Source organism: Stigmatopora nigra, chromosome 5 (assembly GCF_051989575.1).
Source record: "Stigmatopora nigra isolate UIUO_SnigA chromosome 5, RoL_Snig_1.1, whole genome shotgun sequence".
Taxonomy (NCBI): domain Eukaryota; kingdom Metazoa; phylum Chordata; class Actinopteri; order Syngnathiformes; family Syngnathidae; genus Stigmatopora; species Stigmatopora nigra.
Window position 1 is genome coordinate 643,110 of NC_135512.1, and position 26,296 is coordinate 669,405.

The 26,296-nt window shown below is 44.6% G+C and overlaps 1 protein-coding gene across 2 annotated transcripts; it reads left to right on the top strand.

Moving 5' to 3' along the window:
* Positions 1-726: 726 nt before the first annotated feature.
* Positions 727-25,518, top strand: nhsa (Nance-Horan syndrome a (congenital cataracts and dental anomalies)). 2 transcript variants are annotated; one of them, XM_077716655.1, is made up of 9 exons: positions 727-1,318; positions 17,375-17,521; positions 17,924-18,042; positions 18,292-18,354; positions 19,449-19,620; positions 20,644-20,781; positions 21,332-23,149; positions 23,215-23,317; positions 23,520-25,518. In XM_077716655.1, exons 1-9 carry the CDS (start codon positions 1,015-1,017, stop codon positions 24,046-24,048), a joined length of 3,393 nt encoding a protein of 1,130 aa, XP_077572781.1. In that variant the 5' UTR covers positions 727-1,014; the 3' UTR covers positions 24,049-25,518. The 2 variants fall into 2 exon arrangements, with proteins under 2 accessions (XP_077572781.1, XP_077572782.1); XM_077716656.1 differs by lacking the exon at positions 18,292-18,354.
* The last annotated feature ends 778 nt before the right edge of the window (positions 25,519-26,296 follow it).

Here is a 26,296-nt window from a genome sequence, read left to right on the forward strand (position 1 = left end):
CGCTAGCGTTAGCGTTAGCCGGCGCGGCAACAGGAAGAGCTTTGGCCCGGGATTTAGATAAACACTCGTTCAGCAGATCTCAATGGGAAGATTAACCCCCACGCGCCGTCGCTAACCACCATCCGTTAGCGTCGAGCCAACATTGACGGCGATCGTTCAATATTATATTCACTATTTTTAAAGTATATTCTCATTAGTTTTCATTTCTTAATGAAAATGGGGGGGGGGGGTGTACAAATTCTATTATACTTTTCAATGTACTTTTTGATTAAAAACAGTAAATATTTTACCGTTTTGACACTAGCTAACCAAAAATATTCTTTAAAAATGGATCTCTTTAATAGTTAATACCTTAAAATGAACCATTTTTTTAAAACAAACTTTTTAACCACATTTTTTTAGTCAAAGTAGTGGCTCGAGTACCAGACCCGGATCCAGTAAATCATGTGTGTCCAATCAGATGCTCGCATTTGGCACTTGTCTAATTTCTATCCAAATTCATCGGATTAAACCATTTTCCCCTTCTCATAAACGTATAATTTCTATCCAAATTTATCGGAGGAAACCATTTTTCCCCCACGCAAACGTAAAAAAACATACTCATGTTTCCAGTGGCCATTTTAACTCACCACACCCCTTCCTCTACCCCGAACCCTCCATTTCCGAGTGCCCCTAAAGGCACCACCACCACCACCACCACCACGGCTCTCCACCGCTAGCCGAATCCATCCGGCTCCACTCCGCCTTTTCCCATCATCCCCACTTTTAGTTTTTTAAAAAGCACCTCCAGTTTGACTCGTGAGCCGCCGCCGCCGCTCTGGTGGTAAAAAAAGAAGAAGAAACAAAAAGCAAGGAAAAAAGTCTCGGCTCAGGCAGACGACCGGAGCGCCTCGGTCCGATGCCAGGGCGAGAACGGGGGGCTTTTGAAGCCACCACGCCGAGCGGACCACCACGCCGGAGCCGGGCGGCGGCGTCGTTGTCGTCGTCGTCAAAGTCGGATTTAGGAGCAGCGACATGCCGTTCGTCAAGCGGCTGGTGGAGCCACGCTCCCTGTGCCGAGTCCAGGGAGACTTGGCGGAGAGGCTGGACTCGGGAGCCGAGTCGGGACCGCTCTTCCGAGACCTGTTGGCCGTTAGCCACGCGGCTTTGGCTCGGAGCCTCCGTCAACTGTCGGACTTGGCCAAGCACGCGTGCTCGGTGTTCGCCGAGCTGGAGGGCGACCTGGCCGTCACCGGGCGACGTCTACGCGGGCTCCAGCGGAAGGTCGGACGGCTCCAGGACACTTGCGGCCAACTCGACCCCAAACAGGAGCCAGTCCGTGAGTGTACACACCTTCTCATACGTACTACAGTCTACACTATTTAACAGTATACTATGACTACTATACTTTGCAGTATTTGTTTTGAAAGTCACTTTTATTTGTTGAAAAGTCGTTTTGTGCTGTATTTTGCTCGTCTGGTTCAACTTTTGGTGGCTTTTGACAACTTTAAAATTGAATAATGTAGTCCGTGCTTAGTAATAATACTTTTTATTTAGATTAGTGGATGATTTATTTACTTATCATGCATAAGAATCCATTCTATTGTTCATTTATTACTTTTCTTTATCTTTGATTGCTCATAATACTAAATCGTATTACTCATTTTATGACTCTTTCGTTTAGTTGGTTTTCATTTAGAATAGTTTCACTTAAGACTATATTTTAAAAAGATATCTTGGCTGATTTAGGGAGTTTGGAATATTTATTCTTATTTTCCAAGATGTGATTCATTTATTTTCTTCATATTTTTGAATGATTACGCCCTATTTGTTCATCTTTCTCTCTATATGACTCATTTTAAGATAAAAATATAATTCATTTAATCGTATATAAATTGTATTTCCCTTTTGAATGTTTTTTTTTATCTCTAGCTCCATTAACATGATGGATATATGTACTATTGCTTATTTTAAGGGTCATTTCCTGTTGATTTTGGGTCGCTTTGTTGGTTTTGTGGCACTGGAGGGTCACTTTCTATTGATTTTGGGTTGTTTTTGGTCCATTTGGTGGCTTTTTGAGTCTTATATTCTATTAAACTGGACTTGTATGGACGTCAATGGCAGGCAAAGTGCTTCCTGTAGTAGTAGTAGTAGGGTGACTTTTTCTGGCAATCCTCACGTAAACAGGTTGAACTCTGCATGGCTGCCAGTTAAGAATTCATGACCCAGATAACACAGCGTGTGGTCATGCCTGGCTCTTTTAAAAACCAAGACCCCCCCTCAAAAACACCCTAGTAGTGACAGTGAAGGGGTGATGGTAAAGGAGTGGGGGGGGGGGTCATGTTAAGAGAGAGGGGGGTATTAATGTATTGGAAAGCCCAGTGGGATGCCCTCGGTTTGGTAGAGGTGGCTCAAAAAAATAATACTCTGGTCCACTGGTGTCAAAGTGGTGGCACGGGGGCCAAATGTGGCCCGCCGCATGATTTTGTACTGCCCAGGAAAGTCAATGATGTGCCGACTTATTGTTTTAGGATCAAATTTAAAGGATAGATATAGATGTATATTACATTTGCTGATTTTCCCCCTTTTAAATCAATAATTGGAATTTGTAATGCAGTTTTCTGTCTTTTTAGTTAAAAAATAATTTAGTAAAAGAGTTTAAAGTTTAAAGAGAAGTTAATTAGTGCAAAATGTTTTCTGCAATCCTTTATTTTATTTTTTAAAAAAGCCCAATATTTCAGGTTGTGGGTGGCTTTGCGCATTATCATAAATATATGATAATAATATGATATTAATATGTATATTTTTAAAAAGTGGTGTCAAAAGGGCGACGTGACGCCTTAACGGATAAACGCAAAGCGGCAAAAAGTCAACTAATTAGCCTTAATAGTTCTTTTGACATGAATGCTGTCAGGTGGGGGTGGACTAAAAGGGGGCGGGGCCCCACAACCTTTAAAGCCGGCCCTCATTTGCATAACAATCGCTGTAAATAAGGCCACGCACGCACGGGGTGTGGGGAGCAAATATTTCAAAAATTCATAAACAACAACAACAAAAACAAAAACAGGCCATATTTGGTATTTTTGTCCTTTTTGCTGCCAAGTTTCCCACTTCAAATGGATTGGACAGCTAATAGTCGATTTTTTTATTTATATTTTTTAACTTGGCTGTCAAACCTTCCACTTCAAATAGATTGGACGTCTATTAGCATTGAGCTAGCTGCTAGCAAAGTGCATCTTAACCAAAGAAACAGATTTTGCTCGCCGTCCAATGGTATTTGTAGTGGGAGGGTTGGTCGGCACGTGTCTGGACGGCCAGACGAGCAGACGTCTGCCGTCCCTCCCTGCGTCCGTCCGACTGGGGTTTTAAGTTACGCAGTTGGCAGGTCGGCGCGTTCCAGTCACCCGCAGCTTCTCTTTGGAATCCCACCAAAGTCTTTTCATATTTTCAACTGAATATGACCAAACAAATCATATTTTAATGTTGCAGTTTCAAGAAAAAGGCAAAAGGAAAGTTTGATAAATGACGACATGGCATAAACGTGTGGCGCATCAAGCGGGAAAGTCATATTTCATGATGAATAACTTTTGACAAAGGCTGCCTGCAGCAAGGCATGCTGGGAATTCCACCATTAATTCCATCTAGGGCTCTTTGGAAAGGAGCTGGCGATGCATTCGTGGCAATTGGAAATAGCAGCGTTCAACCCAAGAGGAAATATCTATTTCAACTATGTATTGATGTTGCAAAATAAAATAGGAAACAGGAAATCCTTCAGTTTTTTTATTGTTTTGAAATTTTAAAGTAGTTTTATAAATGTTTTTTGATTAAACACAACATTAAAAATATATATAATAATTAAAAAATACTTCAGACTATAGACTTCTCATTAGCGCATGTTTTATTTGACTTTTGAGGTCTTGCCATCCAATTAAAGCTGCCGTTAGGCAAAAATGACACAAAAATTCCCCAAAATCATGTGGAAGTGACCCAAAATGGCCTCCAAATGACCGAGAAGTGATCCACAATTCCCTCAAAATAGACCAAAAGCCACCTAGAAATCCCCCTTTTCCCCCCTAAATTAACATTATCTTACGTGGAGGTTCCCACCTTTGGCCAGGAGACAAACGTGGGCGTGTATTACGACATCTAACGAGCTCTTTGATTACCAAGAGGCATTTTTGGACAGGTCTGGACAACCTGCCGTTAGCAAAGTGGCCCCCGCTAATTAGAGACTGAGCGCCTTTTCAAAGGCTTCTTTCTTCTCAGCCCTCTGTTTTTGGGGGGCTTTTTTTGTTCCGGATTCCACTGAGGTCATGCTTACTTCCTTCGGGGTGACGTGCCGTTCTCTGACTGCGCATTTTTTCTTTGTTTGGAGTCTGCAAAAATATTGGAAAGCTAACGAATAGCAATATGTTGCAACCGGATGCGATATTGAATGCTAGCCATCACTTGTCGTCGGGCAGATTTCATTTTGGTGGACAATGCCATCGGAAATTTATTTGTTTGTTTTTTGAACTGTTCTATCCTTACTTGGGTCGCGGGGGTGCTGGAGCCTAACCCAGTGGACACTCTGAATCGGTGGCCGGCCAATTGAAAGACACAAAACAAACGACCAATCGTAGCTAGGGCCAATTCAGACTGTCCAATCAGCCTAACATGCATGTCTTTTCAATCTGGGATGAAATTGGAGTACCCAGAGGAAACCCACGCAGGCCCAGTGTGAACATGCAAACTCCACACAGGTGGACCGACCTGGATTCGAACCCAGAACCCTAAAACCGTCAGGCCAATGCACTAACCACTCGTCCATTTTTGAGTAAAGTTCTCCCTGGGCTTGTGTGGGTTTTCTAAGGGTACTCCAGTTCACTTCCACATTCCAAAAACATGCAAGCTAGGCTAATTGGATGCTAAATTGGTCATAGCTTTTAGCTTTCAGGGATTTGTTGTTTGTCCCCTTGCGATTGGTCACTCATTTAGGTTGTCTCTCACCCTGAAGTCAGTTAGGATAGTCTCCGGCACCCCCTGACCCTTTTCACTTCAGAAAATAAATGAATGTAGATATTAGTTTAAATAAGAGGGGTGGGATGAAAAAAATTGGCAGATATCGATTTACGTCAAATTGACAGAAAATGGGCTGAAGAATGGAGGACGCCGCCCCTTTAAAATGTCTGGGTGGGGCCGTACCCATTGAGTAGTTTTGAGGCGGCCGTGCTGGCGGTTGGGCAAACATGCCACCCAGTGTTTTTCAACAGGAAGGAAGCGCTGGTGATTTTTGCGGCCTTGCTCATCCAGGTGTTTAGACTGGGATTTGACTGGAATGCGCGGCGAGCTGTGGGAGAGCGGAACAAAAAGAAGGAAAAAAAAAAGAAAAGGAAAAAGGAAAAACCTTTCCTCATCCGTCCGTCATCGTGCCCTCGGCCCGTGGAGCGAGCGAGCACCTGTGCTGGAACAAAAAGGCCCGCTGAAATCACTCCCATTACCCGCGTTCTCATTTCTTTGGAATTCTTCTTGATTTCATGTGGGCCATTTTAAATAGAATATTTCAATTTTTTTTAATAAATTGATTAAAAGAAGTGGATTAAAAGCCCCGAATATTCTGTTTTTATAGATCCGAAACAATGTTTATTTGAGCTTTTTTAAAATATATTTTTAGATTTTACAAAATAAATTTTGGAAAAAAAATGACAATTATTGATGTAAAAAGGGGGGATAATCTGGAAATGTAATATACATCTTCAATTTGAATTTGATCCTAAAACAGATGGTCGACTTTCCCGGACCACACAAAATGATGCGCTGGGCCACATTTGGCCCCCGGGCCGCCACTTTGACACACCTGTACCTGTGCTTTAAGAATTGACATTTTCAACCCTATCATTGACAGTATGTTTTTAAAAATGTTTAAATGCTAGGCTAATTGTATGTCAATTTGTTTGTAGCTTTGCTTGGTTGCTTATTTGTCTCCATGTGTGCAATTCAGGCATTTAGGATAGGCTCCAGCACCCCCGTGACCCTTGTGAGGATACACAGTACAGAATCAATGAATGTTGACATAGTCCGTCTCTTTTTACTTTGATTTCGGGGGTTCCATACCTGCCGGGTTCGAGTTTTTTTAGTTTAGATGTCACCTTGCGTGGGTTTTCTCCGGGTATTCCTCCCACATTTGGGAAAAATTGCATGCTAAGCATATTGTGTGGCGGTAAATCGAGGCACCCGAACTTTTTCACACGGTTGGAGATTTCATTTTACTTCTTCTCACGCTCGTTGGCTTGGCTTTTCTCGAGGGAGCTTTTCTTCTGAAGGAGTGGCGGCTACAGGGGGGGTTTTATTTGGATATTATATATTTTTTTTCCCACCTGCATTCCTTTCAAGAGGCCCGGCCCGCTTTTAAAAGCCAAAATGTTAACCCGGACTGCCGAAAATATACAAAACGACTCCGGGAGGGATTGCGAGTTGGAGACCCCTGTCCCCCCGTGGCCCCGCCCTCCCCCCGTGGCCCCGCCCCCATCCCAGAAGCACTCACAAGGGCCGCAAGAATGTTAAGTGTAATGGCTGGCAGATTTGTGCAGCGGCGGCGGCGCCCCCCCACCCGGCCATTGAAATCCGGGTTTGAAGCCAAGGCCCCCCCACCTCTTGACGAGAAAGCCCACTTTGCAAATTTGGGGAGGCACGTGCGGAGGCCAAAGTACTTTAAGTTGAAAGGCCACCCTGACATTTCCTATTTTGACGGGTTGGGACTTCAAAATAAAAGCTGGACACGTATGTTAATCCACTGTGTGATTTGGTGATGTGAGGCTAGCCAATGATAATTGATCATTGATCGTCAATGAATATTTTGTGTTGTGATACGGTAGTAAAGTGGTTGGCAGACCTGCCTTGTGGTTTTTGGCCCGTGGGTTCAATCCCGTGTTTGGAATGTCCTGGATGGAGTTTCTAAGGGTTTATGTGGGTTTTATTTGGATAATTTGGCTTCCTTCATGTCTCCTAAACATGCATGCTAGGCTAATTGTTGTGCTAACATGACGCTAGCTTTGAATGGTTGTTTGTCTTGTGCCTTGTGATTGGCTAAATAGTGTGAAGGTTGGAGTCCAATAATTTGTCATTATGCTTACAAAATTGAAATAAATATAAAAATGTAAATAAAAAAATAAATGCTAATATCTAAAGTACATCTTATCCATAAAACTTTAAAAGGAACCAAAAATAAGACTAAAACGCCCCAAAAATAAGCTATACAAAAATCAAATCTTTGATAAAAATGAAAAATAATCAAATACAAAAAAATCCCCCAAATTTGATACGTATAATAATAATATTAATATTTAAAAATGTCTAACAACGTAATTAAAAAAAAACAATTTCCCCAATATTTAAAACCAAAACATCTCTATTGTGAATTTAAAGGTGACCTATCGTTCATTCCTCCGCCTGTTTTTTTTTGGCCTGGGGAGCGGTCGCCGCGTTTTTTCCCCGAGGCGCTCTTTGTAAATCATCCGTTTGTTTGGCCTCGCTCATTTGGCGCGTTTATGACGTCTTGCATTCTTTTCCGTGGCGACCTGTGGAAATCTACACAGCTCAACACAAACCGCCCGCCGACCCTCCTTCTCCCTCTTGTATTTTTTTTTTTGGGTAGCCCGGGGCAATCAGGCCCACCTGCGGGAGCGCCGCGCCTTGAGCAACCCACAAAAAAACTCAAAGGTGACACCGTTAAGTTGTAAATGTTCCAATGATATAATTTTGCAAGAATATTTCCACATTTTCTTTAATTGGGAGTACAAATGTGTTACTTTGAAGGGAAAATATTATGAAAACTTATACTTATTGAATCAAAAACACTCATTTCATTCAATTAGTTCATCCAGGGATGTTTGTTTTCTTACTGCAAAACAGAAAATAACCAATAGATAGTCAATGTTACTTTACCGACATCTACTGGTGGGAAAGGGTATAGCAAGTCTTGTACACTTAAGTCATACCTTTGATTCAGTCGTCATTTTTTGGTTATAAATACGGCTGATATGCGAGAAAATATTGTGCTTGTTAGCTTAGCTGTTAGCATAACATTGCCTTCTATTAACAGACGCCCACTTTTTAAACATTTTTATGACACTTTTAATATTTTAATGCTTTTTTTGAAGTTTGGAAATGTAAAGACTTTTTGACCTAAAAAAATGGAAAAACCCTGAAAAGAGTTGCGTCATAGCATTAACATAGCGTCGAATTGAAAGGCTGGGAAAGTACCTGAAGTCCGAGCCCAGTGGGCGGGGCCTCTTTCGATTGGCCCGGAGCCCACGCATGGCTTTTATTACACTTTCGCTTTTTCCCAGCGCACAATTACAGTCCAAAATGCCCCGGACAGAGTACAGAGTGCCGAGTGACGTGTCGGCGGAAAAGTCGTAAACGTCGGGGATTTATTCCCCCCCCCCCCCTTTTTTTTAACGAGCCGTCAATCCCGGCCGCCGTGCTCGAACGGTCATCCATTATAACGGTTTTCCGACGATGATAGACAAACCAGATCTGCCCAAAATAGGAAATTTAATGTAGTCAACTGTAAAGTTCATTTATTGGCCGCCATTGATTGGACGAAAGATGAGCATTTATGTACAGCTAATCATTCATTTTCTGAAACGTTTATCCTCAAGGTTTGCATGGGGTGCCTGAGCCTAACCCAGATACGAGCTCATACCGGCCAATCACAGGGCCCGATTGGACAAAGAACCAATAAATCTTAGCCAAGGACAATTTGCCTAGCATACAATTGACCTAGCATACAATTAGCCTAGCATACAATTAGCCTAGCATACAATTAGCCTACTAGTTAGGACCCGGAGTACCCAGAGAAAACCCACATAAGCCGAGAGAAAACATTTAAAACTCCACTGACCTGGTATCGAACCCACGACCCCAGACCTGCGAGGCCGACTGGTTTAACCACTTACCACATCCGTTTTTTTTTTCTAAAAAAAAAAAGAAAATATTTAATATGAACGTCAGACACGACACCCCCGTGGACCCGATCAAATCCCCTTTACCGGGCCATTCCCGGCACGCAAGCCCTATTTTGACCCTTCTCCCATTGTAACCCAACGAATGAAAAAGAAAAAAATATATAATAAATATAAATAATAATAATATTAATATATATGATATAATATCCAGCCCAAAAAATCCGTCTTGAGCAAATTCCGCCATTTTGGCCTGTCTTACCGCCATTAAGGGGCTGTAAAGAGAAGTAAAAGGAGAGTGGGCAGATCAGATTACAAGCAAAAAAAAAAAGCCTTGAGGAATGACACCAAGAATGCCAGCCAATCGGATTCCACGCAGAAAAACCGCACCAAAGCTGACCACACACGAAGCCAAGTTTGAGAGTTTCAAGTAGGCGCTTGTCTTCATCGACGGACATTTTGACCCTTATTCACCGTACAAATTTACATGGAAGGCTTTAGACCACAACTGTCAAAGCCAAGGCCCGGGGGCCAAAATGTGGTCCGCCGCATCATTTTGTGCGGCCCATGAAAGTCAATCATGAGTGTCAACTTTCTGTTTTTGGATCAAATTCAAATGAAGTGTATAGATGTATATTATATTTCTGGATTTTCCACCTTTTATATCGATAATTGTCATTTTTTAATCAATTCTTCCTGTGTTTTTAGTTCAAAAATAATTTTGTAAAATCTAAAAATATATTTAAAAAAGCTAAAGTAGATCTATAAGAAAAAAGGGAATATTCAGGCCTTTTAATCCACTTCTTTTAATCCATTTATTAAAAAAAAAGTAAATATTCTATCTAAAATGTTCCGGCCCACATGAAATTGAGTTGACGTTAATTTTTTTGTGAATTATATTGAGTTTATCCCCCCGTCGACGTCCAATCCTCCCCCCAAAAAACAGTTTGTCGCCAGGAATTTTCCCGCCGGCGGCGTTGTCCGGGCGGCGTTGGCTCCCAAAAGAAGAAATGTCCAATTTTGGCCAAGGATGTCGGTGGGCCGGCATTGGGCTCCCGGAGATTTGCAAAGGTTTTTTGAGCGTGACGGCGTCTCACACTTGTCCTTTTTTTACAGTGGAGTGGTTGGTTGGCCGTCACACCGAATGGCGTCGGCCGGCTTGTCCTAAAAGGGATTTACGGCGGCGGCGGCGGCGCTCGCTACGCTAGCTGTCACGCCGATAAAGTAGTGCACTGTAAGAAAGAGCGTCACCCAAACGGTCAATTTTACACTTGGCCTATTATATCACATGATTATTGATGTTGCTAAATGTGCGTATACTGTATTTACTCGCATCTAAGCCGCCTCTGAGGGACACAAAAAAAAAATGAGTGAATCGAGGGTTTGTATGCGCATAAAAACACGACAAACAAAAAAAACGCAAATTGAGGGCTTTGTAGTGGTAGTACTTGTGGTACTACTTGTAGTGGTAGTGGTACTTGTAGTACTTGTGGTAGTACTTATGGTAGTACTTGTAGTGGTGGTAATACTTGTAGTACTTGTAGTAGTAGTCGTAGTACTTTTAGTACTTGCAGTACTTGTAGTACTTGTAGTACTTGTAGTACTTGTAGTACTTGTTGTACTTGTAGTACTTGTAGTCGTAGTTGCTGTACTTGTAGTACTTGCAGTACTTGTAGTAGTTGTAGTACTTGTAGTACTTGTAGTCGTAGTTGCTGTACTTGTAGTAGTAGTAGTTGTTGTAGTAGTTGTAGTAGTTGTAGTAGTAGTTGTAGTAGTCTTAGTAGTAGTTGTAGTCGTAGTAATAATAATAATATATTTTCTTACATTAGTGCTGAGTCCTAATAGTAAACAGAGGAAGGGGGAGTGGCTTCCACTTGCAAGTTTCATTGTGGATACTCACATTTACTTACAAAAAAATCACAAAAAAAATTTGATTGAAATACATCGGAAATTGGGAAATCAAAGAAGTTGGCCCCTCCCCCTTGTCCATTAGACGCCTTTCAAACAAAGAGATGAGACATGGGTAATCTCCATTGTACCCCCCCCCCCCCCCCCCACCCTCACCCGTTGTCCCACCCAGTGTTGTCCCACTTTGCGCCATCTGCGGAGTCCCAGATGGCACCCGCCCTTCCGTCAAATAGCCGTACGCGCGCGCACTTGCACTTGGCACCCGGGAGCGAGAAAGCCGCCCGCCGCCGTCAAGACGGGAGAAATGGCTACGCCGTAATCCGTCTCGGAATGCGCCAGGTTTTTTTTTTTTTTTACCGCGCTGTGGAAATCCGCAAAAACACGGCGGCCGTGTTTCACACAACCCGAAAACACCAGTCGGGATCTCCTGAAAACGAGTCACACGTGTTTCGCGTTAAGGGAATTTTCGGCGCTGGAGATTGAAATCGGGCCGGTGGGTTTTTTTAACGTTTTAATTTTTGCAGATTTTGTAAAAATCGGACCATTTTTGGGGCGGTGTCTTGAGTGGTTAGGGCCTCGGCCTCGCAGCTCCGGGCCGTGGGTTCAAATCCAGGCTGGTCCACCTGTGTGGAGTTTGCATGTTTTCTTACGTGGGTTTTTTTCGGGTACTCCTGTTTTTCAAAAAACATGCACGCTATGCTAATTGTGTGCTAGCATCACGCTATCTTTGAGTGATTGGTTATTTGTCTCCTTGTGATTGGCTAAATTGTGTGATGGTTGGAGTCCACTAATCTGTCATTATATTTACAAAATTTGAATAAATATGAAAATGTAAATGAAAAAAATACTAATTTTGAAATTAGCCAATCTTAGCCATTAAATTCTTTTTGAAAGCAACCAAATATTCGAATAAAACTCCCCAAAAATAAGCTATAAAAAATCAACACTTTAATAAAAATGAAAAATAATCCAATACAAAAAAATCCCCCAAATCTGATACATATGATAAAATATTTATATTTAAAATTGTCCAAAAATGTGATTTAAAAAAAACAATTTCTGTCCTGTTATTGTTCTCCTCTTGCGAATTGTTTTGGCTAGTTTTCCAGGCTAGCAGTAAAGCTAATGCTAACTAAAAACACATTCCTCAAACCCTTGAGAAAGTGAAAGTCCAAATACATCATTGATGATTGGACGCCGGCGTTTACAACCGCGGTTATGAGGGATTTGGCGCACGCACGCGCGCCAGTAATAAAACATTAAAGTGGTCAGAAAGGCTACGCTAGCCGCTAACATCTTGAAAAAATTACACGCGGGCATCTGGACGGACGAAAAACGGGGCTTGAGAGGCTTTGAAGTCCACCGTGGATTTATTTCTTCCCGTAAAAGACGCTTTGGAGTTATTTACAAATATGGATTGGGATTGATTGCGATTGGACGGCTGGGACGGCAGGTTTTGAAGTGATGTGATAGACCACAGTTTCCCACAAAAACCTAGAAACTCACTAAAAAATTATCTCTGAAATGACTCCAAATAACCAGCAAAATTTTGACAAAACCGCCCAAAAAACCTTTTGAAACCCACCAAAAACTGACAAATCTATCTACAAATAACTCCAAAAAAACAAACAAAACTTTAACCAAAATGCCTCCCCCAAAAAACTACAAAAACCCAGTACCTGACATACCCTAACCCTGAAAATCGGTCTACAAATAAATGACTTAAAAATTTTGACAAAACCAAAATGGCCCCCAAAACAAACATAAACAGCTACACCCTTATGGCTATCCAATTAGCCTAGCATACATGTTTCCGGGATGAGACCGGAGTACCCGGAGGGAACCCACGACAGATCAAGCAAACTCCACAGAGTGGGTTCGAACCCACGGCCCCAAAACTGCGAGACCAATGCGCCAAACACTTAACCACCGCACTGGCCCAAGTTCAGGCCCTGATTTTTGACATGTCTTTCCATCTGTCCCACTTGTTGTTGTTTGTAAAACAAACTGAAACATTCCTTACGTGGCGCCCTCTCATCTGGGATTGGCCCCTGCGTGAATTTGCACACGGTGACGTCAAGACGTCATAAACCCCCGCCCCTCCCATCCATTTGCCACCAACTCTAAGATCCAGTCTGTAATCACGGGCAGATTCTCATCACAGGGCTCCTCTCCCCCCCATCCCATCCCGTGCCGTTCCTTTCCCCGACCGGTCGCCAAAATCCCGGCTCCGGATTTCCGAACCGGAGTTCCTCTGTTTTTTTTTTTTTTTTTTTTTTTTGGCCAACCATGTCCCTAAATTGCGAAAGCCAATGAAAAGAAGGCAGTCACCCAGAAAAAATAAATAAAAATACACCCAGGCCACGCCCCCCTCCCACACAAAGCCCCTCCTATTGGTCAAGGGACGGCGCCGATGACCCCTGACCTCCTCCCTGGCTTGTTTTCGTTCAAACCCGCGTTGTGACTTTTGAAATTCACCGTGGGGGTTTTGTTTGGGTTGTCTTTGGACTCCTCGTTTTTATGGGATGGCGTTTTTGCGGTCTTACGTAACGCGGGGAGGTCCCAAAAGAGGATTTGGCCGACTCTCGGTGGAGCGTGTCGTCCTCCCCGCCGAGGTATTTTCTTCTGGGAAGTCGCGGCGGTGCGTGAAACTGGAGAGTGGGGGGCCCCATGTTGGGTCGGGGGGGGGGGGGGGGTCAAATGCCTTAATTGATTAACATAACCCACCTTGTTTGGACGGTAACTCGATCTTCTTCTAGGGTTCTTTGCTAGTTCAAAGACCAGCGCTTGAAAACCCGTGGAGAGGTTAAGGCGGGGGTAGGGAAGTTGTGGCTGGCGAGCCATAGGTGGCTCTTTTCATGGATGCGTTAAAAAAAAACGGTAATGAAAAATAATGAGGCAATTCGGTGGTGAAGTGGTTGGTGTGTCGGTCTCGCAGTTCTAGGGTCAAGGGTTTGGTCCCAGCTGGGTCCTCACTGTGTTTGCATGTTCTCCCTGGGCTTGTCTGGGTTTTCTTTGGGTACTCCGCTTGCCTGTGAGATCCCTAAAACATGTAAGCTAGGCTAATTGGATGCTAACTTGTTCCTAGCTACGAGTGAGGACTTATTTGAGTCTTCATGCTAATTGTATTTCTGCTAATTGGATGCTAACTTGTTGCCAGCTATGAATGATTGCTGCTAACTGGATGCTAACTTGTTCCTAGCTATGAGTCATTGCTGCTAATTGGATGCTAACTTATTCTTAGCTACAAGGGATGAGTTATTTGTCACCTCATGCTAATTATATTGGCTAGTTTAATGCTAACTTGTTGCTAGCTATGATTGATTGCTGCTAATTGTCTACAAAATTGTTCCAAGCTATGATTGGTTGTCTCTTGGTGCAGCTGCGATCGGCTGGCCTCCAATTCAGGGCAGCTCCAGCACCCCCCGCGAACCTTGTCAAGAGAAAGCGATTGGGAAAATGAATGAATTCAGGCATTAAAGAGTTAAAGCATAACGTTTACCCTCCGATCGGCCTTCGGAGGATAGTAGTACTCCCTGGGACTTTTTCCTTCTTTTTTTTTTAACACTGCCATGCAGACCGCAGAGACTTGGCCTTGGAGGGGGCGTGTCCCCCGAGGGATGTCCATATATGGTCGGCAGGCCCGTGATGATAGACAGATGGAAGCAAAATGAAAGGTAAACAAAAGCGGGAGGTTCACATCTGCTTCAAACTTGACTTTTTGTGGGATTTTTTTTTTTTTAGCCATTCCAGACTAAACCCGTACAAAGATCGGACAGAAGGGAATTTGGGTTTGAACCCTCGTTCAAGACAATCGCTTCAGGAACGACGTAGCCTAGCGTGTCAAACTCGGCAACAACATTAGCGTCGACCTGTGTATTTTGGCGCCTTTCAAAATGAATGTCGCTCGTCCGTCCGGTTGTTGTTGGTGATGAGTTTGACGGACAGCTGTAAGAAACACTAGCCTTCTGGGAAATGTGCGCATGGGGTAACACGATAGGTGGCCTCTCCTCCTCCGACTAGGAGGACAAAGCAGGTGCTGGCGTGCCAATCGTTTACATGGCAACCCGCGGGCTGACCTGGCAACTTTTGGAGATTTAGGCACCAGGTCACCCGTGGGTGGCTATGTTACAATTTACTATTTTTATTTATTATTTTAAACTAAACTATGGAAGCATTTGGTTACAATTTACATTATTGGAACTACAGTAGTACCTCTACTTACGAAATGTATTGGTTTTGTAAGTTGGGGCTGTAGTTTACATGTCAATTTTGATTTTTGTTTCACTGTCCTGAATAAAATAACCAATTATACTTTTGGGGTGTCAAAGTGGCGGCCCGGGGGCCAAATATGGCCCGCCGTATCATTTTTTTGCGGCCTGAAAAAGTAAATGAGTGCCTACTTTTTGTAGGAGTATAGATGTATATTACTACTCCTGATTTTACCCCTTTTCAATCCATAATTGTCATTTTTTAATCCATTTTTCCTCTGTATTTAGTTCAAAATTCAATTTGTAAAATCTAAAAATACATTTTCAAAAAAAAAAGCTCAAATAAACATTGTTTTAGATCTTTAAAAACAGAATTTTCAGGGCTTTTAATTCAGTTTATTAAATCCATTTTTAAAAATGACAGCCTTGCAAATTTTTCATCTCCACTGCTGGCGTCCAATCCCAAAAGCGGTAGCAAAATAGACGCTTGGATGCCATCTTGTTTTTGTCCTATTGTTGTCTGTAATTAGCAGCAACGCCGGTTGAAAGCCGAAACTTTCCCACAGGCTGTTCATTTCCAGCTCATCCGCCAATGGAGCGTCCGACGTCCGCTGTCCAACCGCAGCGGCGTCCTCGCTTGCCGTCCTCGCTCGCCGTCTACTTTTTTTTTCCGTCTTTCTGGCTTTCACGCACCGTCTGCTGGCCGCCGCCGCCAACTCAGACGTTTATATAACGCCGTCCTCCCTATTCACATCTTTCCGACATCCTTTCGTCCGTCCCTCCCAGTCCCGATGGATTGATTGGACGCCCGGCGCCGTCAATGGCGAGCGGGAAGTTTACTTTTTTGGGCCAAAAATAAAATGTGGCTCGCTAACTAAACTGAGGAATAATAGTTACATACATTATAGTACATTGTTTTTTTCAGCATTAGCAATGCTAATGGTGTACTATATTTACTATATTCTTGTTCTTTTTTATATATTTGTTACTTTTATGGTGTATTGACGACTTTTGACCATCTGGGAAAATAATTAGATAAGCAATAGGTCAAGTTTTAACACACACTTGGAAAATAAAGTAGTTAGTACAACTTTAAATGGTTTTAAAACATTAGCTTCAATGTAGCCATGCTAACACTGTAGAATAGTTACTATTTTTGTATCTCTGAAAGTTAGTTTTACAGTGTTTTGATGACCTTTGACCCTCTGGGAAAGTAACTTGAGCCTTATATCTAAATAACCGGCTCATTTTTAATTCACATATGAAAAATGTGATGGTTTTTCACCATTAGCCTTAATGTAGCAGTGCTAAGGCATGACAATGTTTACTATTCTTATGGTTTTCGTCTCTTTGAAAGTTAGTTTTACAGTTTGTTGACGACCTTTGACCCTCTATAAACGTCCAAATTTTAACACTAACATGAAAAAATTTATGATTAGCACAACTTGAAATGTTTTTCAATGCTAACGATGTACAATATTTACGATTCTTATGATTTCCGTGTCTCTGAAAGTTAGTTTTACAGTTTGTTGACGACCTTTGACCCTCTGGAAATGTCATTTGAGGCTCCTACTTAAACAACAGGCCAAATTTTAACACATTTTATTTAGCGTGCTTTTTAGCCTACTTGCATATGGCGACAGGCTAAGTTGACTTAGTATTTTTGTTCAAACATGACCCTCAAATCTCGGGGGTGAATGAGTGACATCAATATTTGAAGCTTTGTTACGGTCAAAGCGCCGTTTGGATTAACGCCGTAAACAGATTAGCGAGCCGGGCGGGGGGAGGGTCGGCAGATGTTGCCGCATTGTTGAGCCGCCGGGGGGGGCGGGCGAGAGGTCGCCGGGGTAAAACACGGGGGTGCTTGTTAAGGGCACTTTGCCAGTTCAAAGACAGACCGCCAGGTAATTGAGCGGCGCCAACCCTCCCATTCATCTTGTTTTGTGTCGTCATGCTAGCAAGCGCAAGCTAGGTTTTTTCCCCACGGGCAAAAGTTTGGATTTAAAAAAAACAATAGGGTAAAGGCACAGTTTGATTGACTCCGCCCCTCCCCTCCTTCTCTTGGGCTTTAAACTATCATCCGTATGCAAATGAGGAGGAGGAGCCAAGTGTGCTATGTTTTGGGGCCATCCGGGTTACTTTCTGCTTACATTTTGGATCATTTTCAGTCATTTTTTGTTGATTTTAGGGTATTTTTTAGGCTGTTTGGTCACTTCAGGTGCATTTTAAAGTATTTTCTGTTGACTTTTGGCGGACTGGTGTCAAAGTAGCGGCTCGGGGGCCAAATCTGGCCCGTCGAATCATTTTTTGTGGCCCTCTTTTCTTTTGCAGCCGTGTCGGATTTGGACGCGGAAAGCAAGCTGACGTGTCACTTCCGGTCTCCGTGGCAGAAGCAGCGGAACCACTTGCGCCCGGCCACGCGACCGCCGTGCGTTCAAGACCTGCACCGGGACGCCCGCCTTTGGGAACGGAACGCAGGTGGGTATCGACTCCCAAAAGTCGAAAATCTCAGCCTTTTTTTTTCCTGGTTTATTTCTGCCCTCTAGTGGACATGTAAGGCTTTACATCAATATCCCCCCACATGCTCAAAACATCCATGCTAAGATAATTGTATGCTAAATTGACCCTAGTGATTGGTTGTTTATTTCCTGGTGCCCTGTGATTGGCTGGCCACTGTAGTTAGTTGGGATAGACTCCGGCACCCCTTGCGAACCTTATGAGGATATGTGGTTTGGAAAATGAACAAAAAGACTCGCACAGATTCAGTTAAATGTGACCTTTCATTTGGGTAAAGTAGTTTTTGAGGTGATACATTTAAAATAGAAACATAAATAAAAGATGCATTTTTAAATGATTGGTCTTTTTTTGCTGTGTTTTCAGGGGGTCAAAGACGAGAGCGCCGGGTGAGCCTGTCCATCTCGGCCCTGCCGCCCATGCCTTTGTACCTGTCCACGCCAATCACTTCCAAAAAAGCCCGCAAGGGGGCGACATTGACGCCGGTAAGTTTGCTTCCAAATTCAACAACAACAAAATACGGTAATCCCTCGCCATTTCGCGGTTCAACTGTTGTAAATGATTTAAGTGATGATAGCAAGACATTTCAAGGAATGTTAAACCAACCTTTTTGGCTTCCATGTATGTGTCTTGTGACTTATTTGTGTTGTGTCCATTGTCTTGTTGTTGTTGTTGTTGTTGTGTTTACATTGTGGATTTTTTGTGTGTGTGTGTGTGTTTTTTGTCGACTTCAGTTCCAAAGCTCCCGTCCGCCCTCCCCCACCGAATGTTGCCACTTCTCCCCCTGGAACAGAAAGGTACCACCTTTGTAGCCCCTCCCCCTTTTGTAACCCTTCCTCTTCTTCCTCCTCCTCTTCCTCACTGAAGTTTTGGAAGCCTTTTTTCTTGTTATTAATCAGAAGTGATTTTCATTACATTATCATTATTATTATTAACCCATTTTTGTAAAATATATAATTAAGAGGCAAATTGTAGAAAATTAACTTGTTTAAAAAATATGACCTTTTTAAACGTTTTTTTTAACTGCATTTTTTTATTTTTATGTAAAAAATAGGCAAAACTATTATTATTCTCTGGTTTATTTATTTGACCAAAAATTAAGCGTAGTGTACTTTTAACTGTATTGTTTATTTGTTTAAATAAAGTAAGCTTAGTTTAAAAAATACTTCAAAAATCTGGCAAAAATATAAAAAAGACAATGAATATACATAAAAAAGACTAGAATCAGATCAAAAATAGACATCATTGGCTTTACATGCAAAAATAGCCAATGTTTCCAAGCGTGGCATTCGCGTGCATTCTGTAAAAAAAAATGTGACTAAAGTGTTACTAAATGCAGCTGTGGCTCCGCCCACTACTTCCTGTCACGTCTTCTTCTTCTTCTTCTTTGCGCCGCCTCCATTGTCCAACTTTTTGCCAGCCGGGACAAGTTTCCAAGGCGATCTTTTGTTGCCTTTTAAACACACAAAAAAACAAAAAAATGGCCGCCCGTTAGTCGCCGGGTAGAACACAAAAGCTGCCGGCCTGCTTCTTTGCTCTTCTGTTTCGTCCAATCTAGAGGTAAGATGAAAAGATCTGGAATTGAATTGGATTTAGGAAAATCCCGCGACCAATCTCGTGGTTTTCAAAGGATTGGATTTGGCAAAAAAATGTAAATAAATGTGTTCATGTCCCTCTACAAAAATATATTATACTATTTTTTAGTTGGGTTAGAGTTAAGTCATTTTTGGTGCGTCTTTTTTATACATAATGTTAAAAAATAGGGAATATTTTAAATTCAACAAAATATTTTTCCAGCTCTTATTTTATTTATGCTTATTATTATGATGACATGTTTTTAAAATAAATGGTCGCTCGGTGGCAATTGACGGACGACTGGGTGTGTTTTCAGGTGGCGTGCGGCGACCCCGAGTGGCCGGGAGGGGTCCCCGTCCCCAACCAACCTAGCACCTTGGACAAACGCACCAATTGGTCGCGAGCTTTGCCGTTGCCCACGCCCGAGGAGAGGATGAAGTGCGATTCGCGAGTGGTCGCCTCCAGCGTCATCCCCATTAACGTGACCGGTGAGTCAGTCCATCTCTCAAAATGATCTGCAAAAAAAATCCATCATTAGCCGAGCATGCAAGTTTTACTAACAAGTTAGCATACAATTAGCCTAGCATGCATGTTTTTGTCACAAGTTAGCATTCAGTTAGCCCAGCATGTATGTTTATGGGCATGTGGGAGAAAACCGGAGTATCCGGAGAAAAATATGCAAACTCCACACAGGTGAATCAACCTGGATTTGAGCCCAGATCCCCCCACCGTCAGGCCGGCACGCTAACCACTTAACCACCAGGTTGCCCCCAATATAATTTTTTTTATTTTTATCATTTGAATTTATCCTCTATTTCAAGGGTGTCAGACTAAGTTCCAGGGGTGCCGGAGTAAGAGGAAGTCAATGACTAAGCCGTGGCGATCCTTTTCAGCCATTGGCACAGAACCAATGGGCATGGGTGTTACAGTGCGGCGCTCTTTTGTGGCGCCCCGGGCGGCCACTTGATGGGCCCTCTCCCTCCCGCACTTCATCCTGACAGCGTTTTTTTGGCGTGCGCGCCAGCCAGCCTTTCACAGAGCGCGCATTGTGTGGCCTTTATCGAGTTTGACGGGCAAATTTGCCAGTCATGGCTGACGTGTCAACCTTTTACCCAGAAAACTTTTTTTCTCTTACAAAATGGTGGCCCGGCGGCTTGAGCGGCTAGCACGTCAAAACACACAAAAATGATATAAAATTAGGAGGAAATTATATATTAATGTCTTAAAATATACAAAGTTTATGAAAATGTGCCCCTGTGTGTGTGTGTTGTAACTTGGATCGTTTTCGTATCTTGAGTCACTCATTTGCATATATAAAATATTGTAACTTGAAACTTTCGTAGCTAGAGGCATTCGTAAGTAGAGGTATGACTAATATATATTCATAATTTTTGGATGTTATTTTAAAGAGCATTTGGGGCTACTCTGGCTTTTCAGAGTAGGCGGGCTCCGCCCCCTGCCGGGGGGGACAAACCCCTCCTCCCCCCTCTGACGTGTCCTTGTTTTGGCAGGAGTGGGCTTCGACAGAGACGCCAACGCCCGCCGCTCGCTGGTCCACTCGCAGTCGCTGCTCCAGCGCCGGAGACGGCTGAGGAGGCGCCGCACGGTGGCCGGCGTTCCCGGCCAGCTGCGGGATTTCGCCGCCGCGGGTAAGTCGTCATTCTAACTTCCTTAGCGCTCGTTAAAAAAAGTTCATTTCAAAGCGCTATTGACGTCAAAAGATGAGTTTTGAGTTGAAAACTCTTGCTGATTGTCTTGTGGGCGCGATTCACTGCGGAAGTTGGCTATTTGGCGACATCTTGAGGCTGGTGGATGTCACTAGTTATTTTAAAAGAAATATTTTGAAATTTGGGTGAATGTTTTTTAGGAAATATTAGAGATGATAATACTTTAATTTCTTACTCCACAATACAGAAAAGTTAAGAAAAAGAGCCAAAATAGACGAATACAGAAAATTAAAATAGATAATAAAAAATTAAATCAATAAAAAATATTTGCTTTATGCCTGCCCTATGTAAAAACATAAATAATTACAAAATGACAAAATAGATGAATGCAAAAAATAAACAGATAATACCCCAAAATAAAAAAATGCTGATTAAAAAATAAAATAAATTAATCGAAAATACAATAAAACAACAACAATAGACAAGCTAATATCATTTTGGTGTATATAATTCTGTTTATTTTCTCCGCCAGACTCTGACGGCTCCCCGGTGGACGGCAGCGGCGTCTTCGTCCACGCCGGCCCATCCGACGAGGACTCGTCCTCTCACCTTCTCACCAGAGACTCGGGTTGCCAGACGGAGGACTTCCTCACCCCTGGGGCGCCATCTCGCCGGAGAATCCGGGCCCAGCGCGGCCACCAGGGGGCGGCACTCTGCCTCTCCCGCTCGGTCGGCGACATCGCCGATCTTCGGGACTCCGGCGAGGGCGTCTTCGCCGCCCGACCGCGGGCACGTAGCTTGCCACGCCCCAAACCGGACGAGGCGGAAGAATCGGCGTCCAAGGACGGGGACGAAAGCGGCGGCGAGGGGCGTTCGGCTACACCCGAGCGGGTTTGGACTGAAAGGCTCCGCCCGGTTGCGGCGGGCGTCGTCGTCGTCTGCTGCGGCGACACGTCGTCCGGCTCCGACACCTTGGGAAGCCCCGCCCGCTCGGCGTCGGCGGGCGGCGCCCACAAAGACGAACGGCGTTCGTCCAGCGGCAACTGGAGCGGCAGTAGCGGAGGCTCCGCCTGCCCCTCGCAGACTTCGGAGACCCCGGAGACGTCGCCGTTAGCCCGTTGCGACTCGGAGATCTCCCTCAACGCCGAAGAGCGCCCTCTGTTGGCCGCCGTCGGACCCCGCGGCCAACGGGCGGGGTCTTTCTCCTCGACCGCCATGGATATTTTGGAGGAGGCCGGCGGCGAGGGCGAATGCGAGTGGAACTACCCGGCGCCGTCCGGGGAGGCGGAGAATAGCCTGGGATGCCCCAGCTTCGCCAGCATGGCCACTTGCGAAAGCAGCTTCTCCGATAGGCCGCCGTCGGAGAAAGCCGACACGCTTTCGCGCTACTCGGAGGACACGGAGGGGTACTACACCTCCATGCACTTTGACTGCGGCCTCGTAGACGATCCCATCGACGGTCTAGTCGGAAGCCGTAGTTTCACTTGTGGGTACTCGGAACGCCGCCATGGCCGTTTGGCTTTGAGGAAACCCAAATGCAAGCCGCACCCACCTCGCCGGAGCTCCTCGCTGGGGACGGTGCGGCCGGAGGAGGTGGAGATGGCGCCCATCTGTGGGAGGGACTTGTTATTTCCACTTGCTGACGAAGGATCCTTCAAGGGTGACGAAGCGTGTTCCTTCAGGGGGCAGGGCGCCGTCCGCCAAGACTACGCCGAGCTGTGGCTACTTCACGACCCCGCCTCCGGGGACCCCTACCGCTCCCTGTCCGACTCCAGCACGGCTACCGGCGCCACGGTAACCGAGCGCGTGGAGTCCCGGGATGGCGCCGAGTCCCACTCCGACTCCGGGGCCACCACGCCTTCGTTAACCCCCGCCGACGGCGACGCCAAATTGGGCGGTCTAGGCAGCCCATCTAGTGGTTACTCCAGCCAATCAGAGTCCTCCAACTTCCCCGTGGTCTTCTTCCCCGGGCCGCCGTCGCCCAGTGGCACCAAACGGAAACCCAAAGTACCGGAGAGGAAGTCGTCTTTGGCTTTTGAGACGGCCAACCACGAAGAAATCACGCCGGAAGACGGCGAGGTGGAGGAAGCTCACCTGGGTTTTGACGACGGCGTGGATGTTTTTGGCGAGCCGCCGCTTTCGGATCGAAACGGCGAGGAGCTTGTCAATGGCGAGACAACGACGCCGCCGTTGGACGATGACGACGAAGCAGAGTCTTCCCTCTCGCCACCCGACGAAGATCTCTACCCCGAGACGACGAGTTCGACGGACAACGGCCCATCGATGGAAGGCGACAAAGGTCAGGATGGGTCAGAGGTCAAAAGCAAAGACGCCGTGGAGGAGGACAAAGGTAAGTTGGCAACGGGAATGGTCACCGTGATGTTGTCTCATCTGCTTTGTATGGTTTTGGCGCAGATGCGGAAAGGGAGACGTCACAGGCCGAGCATGGCGACGGCGCCGTCTTCTCGTCGCCCGTCAAAAGTCGCACCACGGACGACCTCTTTGCCGCCATCCACAGGTGAGTGGCCGCCCCTGCAAGTCCATGATGCTGTTGATTTATGAAAGTAGTTGACTTTATTTTTAACCATTTTTAAAAGACGGTAATCCCTCAATGATCACATCTTCACTATTCACTATTTTCCCTTTTTTTTTCTCGTCCCGCTATTAATTATTTTTGAAGTTAAATTTGAAGTTTTTAACCATCCATTTTTGTCGGTCAGATCCAAGCGGAAAGTTTTGGGTCGAAAGGACTCTGGCGACCTGTCGCCCAGAAACGGGACGGCCCCCAACTCCAGCCCGGCCGCCAGCCCCGCCCCCACCTCCCCAGGCTCCACCCCCACCTCACCTTGCGGCCCCCAGAAGACCCCCGGCCCCATCTACCGCAACGTCAAAAAATCCAGCACCTCCAACGAGGAGTTTAAGCTCCTCCTACTAAAGAAGGGCAGCCGATCCGAGTCGGGCTACCGCATGTCGGCCACCGAGATCCTCAAGAGCCCCCGCCCCACTGACGAGGGGGCGGAGCCAGGCGAGGACCCCGAGGCCTTCTCGCCCGTGGGCCGGACATGGGCGTGGCCTCAAACTCGAGCCGGCCGCACTAGGGCGCCGCCCCCCGCTAACGGCGGGCGCTACGCCGCCCGCGCCCGCTTCTACTCGGCGCCCATGCAGGCCATCTCCGAGGGGGAGGCGGAGAATTCGGACGGTAGCGGTCCACGTGACGACGACACCCCCGCGCGCCCTCGATTTGCCTGAGCCGTCGCCATGGAAACCAATAATCCCGCCTTGCTACTTTTGAACCCTTTGTGACATTTTTGGGTCATTCATTCATTCATTTTCTGGACTGTTTACCTTCATGAAGGTCGCGGGGGGTGCTGGAGCTGAACCCAGCTCACAACGGGAACCAGGATTGGGCCAGCCTGAAATGATAGTCGACCAATCGCAGGGCACAAGGAGATAAACGACCAATCTAGGGACAATTTAGCACCCAATTAGCTTAGCCAAGAAACTGGAGTACCCGGAGAAAACCCATGCAAGCCCGGTGGGGAACATGCAAACTCTACCAAGTGACAACCCACATTTTTTGGGAAGATTTTACCCCCATCAAAAAAGAAGAATTTAGCATCCAATTAGCTTAGCCAAGAAAGTGGAATACCCGGAGAAAACCCATGAATGCCCGGGGCAAACATGCAAACTCCACCCAGAGACAAACCCACATTTTTTAGAGGATGTTAACCCTTCCCCTAAAATAAGGAAAAGTTTTAACTCAAAATAATGCCATTTTTTTGGTTAAAAAAATATTTTTTAATGCTCAAGTCATAAAACTGTAAAAAAAAAAATCATGTTACAAAAATAAGATGCCGATGACAGATATCAATTCACAAAATGTACAAAATAATTTAACTAAATTTATCCTAATGGGTTGATAAAAAGTCACCAAAAATATTTTTCATAACAAAAGTGACATTTTGAACTTAATGATTTCAAGACGACAATCAACAGGCAGATGAAATGCATTTTTTGATCCAATCTTTTCAGCCAATCACAGTGAGAAGAAAGAATCGGTACGTGCAGACAGGCGGGAGGAAGTTGTTAAAAAAATTAAACGAAGAAAAAATCGTTTAAAAGGACGTTTTGAAAGTCGAAATAACGATTGTTTTTGTTGTTGTTGTTGTTTTTTAGGCTTTGGTTGACTTGGTGTGTTAGCTTGGAAACGTTGACGCGAGCTAGCAAGCGAGCGTTAACGCGCGTTGGACCGTGTTTGGTTAAGCCCCGCCCTTTTTTCATGCGCGCAATCAAATGAGTTTTATTCAGATTTATTGCTTCAAAAAATGAAGTCACAAACGCACAATAACTCTGAAAACGATACTTTTTTTAATACTACTTTTATCGTCAATTATCCGTATCGTCGCTAAGATGCTAACAAGGTACGCTAAGGATTTTGTCATTCCATTTTTTTGTTTTTTTTAGTGAGTTTTTTTTGTGACCCAAATCTTTGCTGTATTTCCTCCACGGAATTTTGACTACAACGCCACCCTGTGGATGTTTTTAGTATTTTTGTACAAAGCTGTGGCCACAAAAAAAAAATGGGAAAAAAGTGTTTACATGGACTTGAAAGTGTTGTACATTTCTGAGTTGGGGAGAACAAAAAAGTCTTGTATTTATTTTGTTAGGAAAAAAACATTGTTGGATTGCAAATGTGGAAAATAAAAGGACTTCTTTGAGAAATAAGGCTTCTTGTCTTATTTGGATTCAATGCAACATGGCAACATAGTCTAGTAAGGCTTTAAAAAATGATGATGTCGTAGACCAGGGGTGTCAAACTTTGGTCGGCGGGCCGAATGCAGCCTAATTTGAGATGAAGCGGGCCGGACCAGTAAACTCATTGCAAAATGACATAGAACTAACAATAAGCCCACTTTTTTCCACTTTTGTATTAGTCACTAAAAAAAATAATTAGTGCAAAAAATGAGTAAATTATCAAAATATTTATTAACATAATTTTCCTTTTACATTATGAACAATATATAATGAACAATCTTTTACCAGGTCAAGGTGGTCCTAGTCCCGCCTCAGTGTTGCTTTCATGTTATCTGCACGTACTAAAACACTGCAGCCCCTAGCGGATAGTACAAGAACTACAGACTGTAAAGAAAATTCATATTTTTTTATACAATGTAGCTTTCTTCCTCGGGCCGTACCAAACCACCAGACGGGCCGGACCCGGCCCGCGGCCCGTATATTTGACACCACTGTCGACACACATACTTGTAAACGTGTTTTCTGTATCAAGATGGGGGGAGTAGGCAGATGTTAGCACATCCACCACCCAGCCTCATCATTATAGTGCAATCAAGCATTGGCAAAAGTGGACAAGGGGTCCCCCCCCAGGCAAGACCCGAGGCTGCTGGGACTGATAGGGACCCCGGGGGGACCCCAGGGGGGACCCCACAAGCATCTGCTCCCTTAAACAAACACCTCCCATGTGCCAATCACGGTTAGA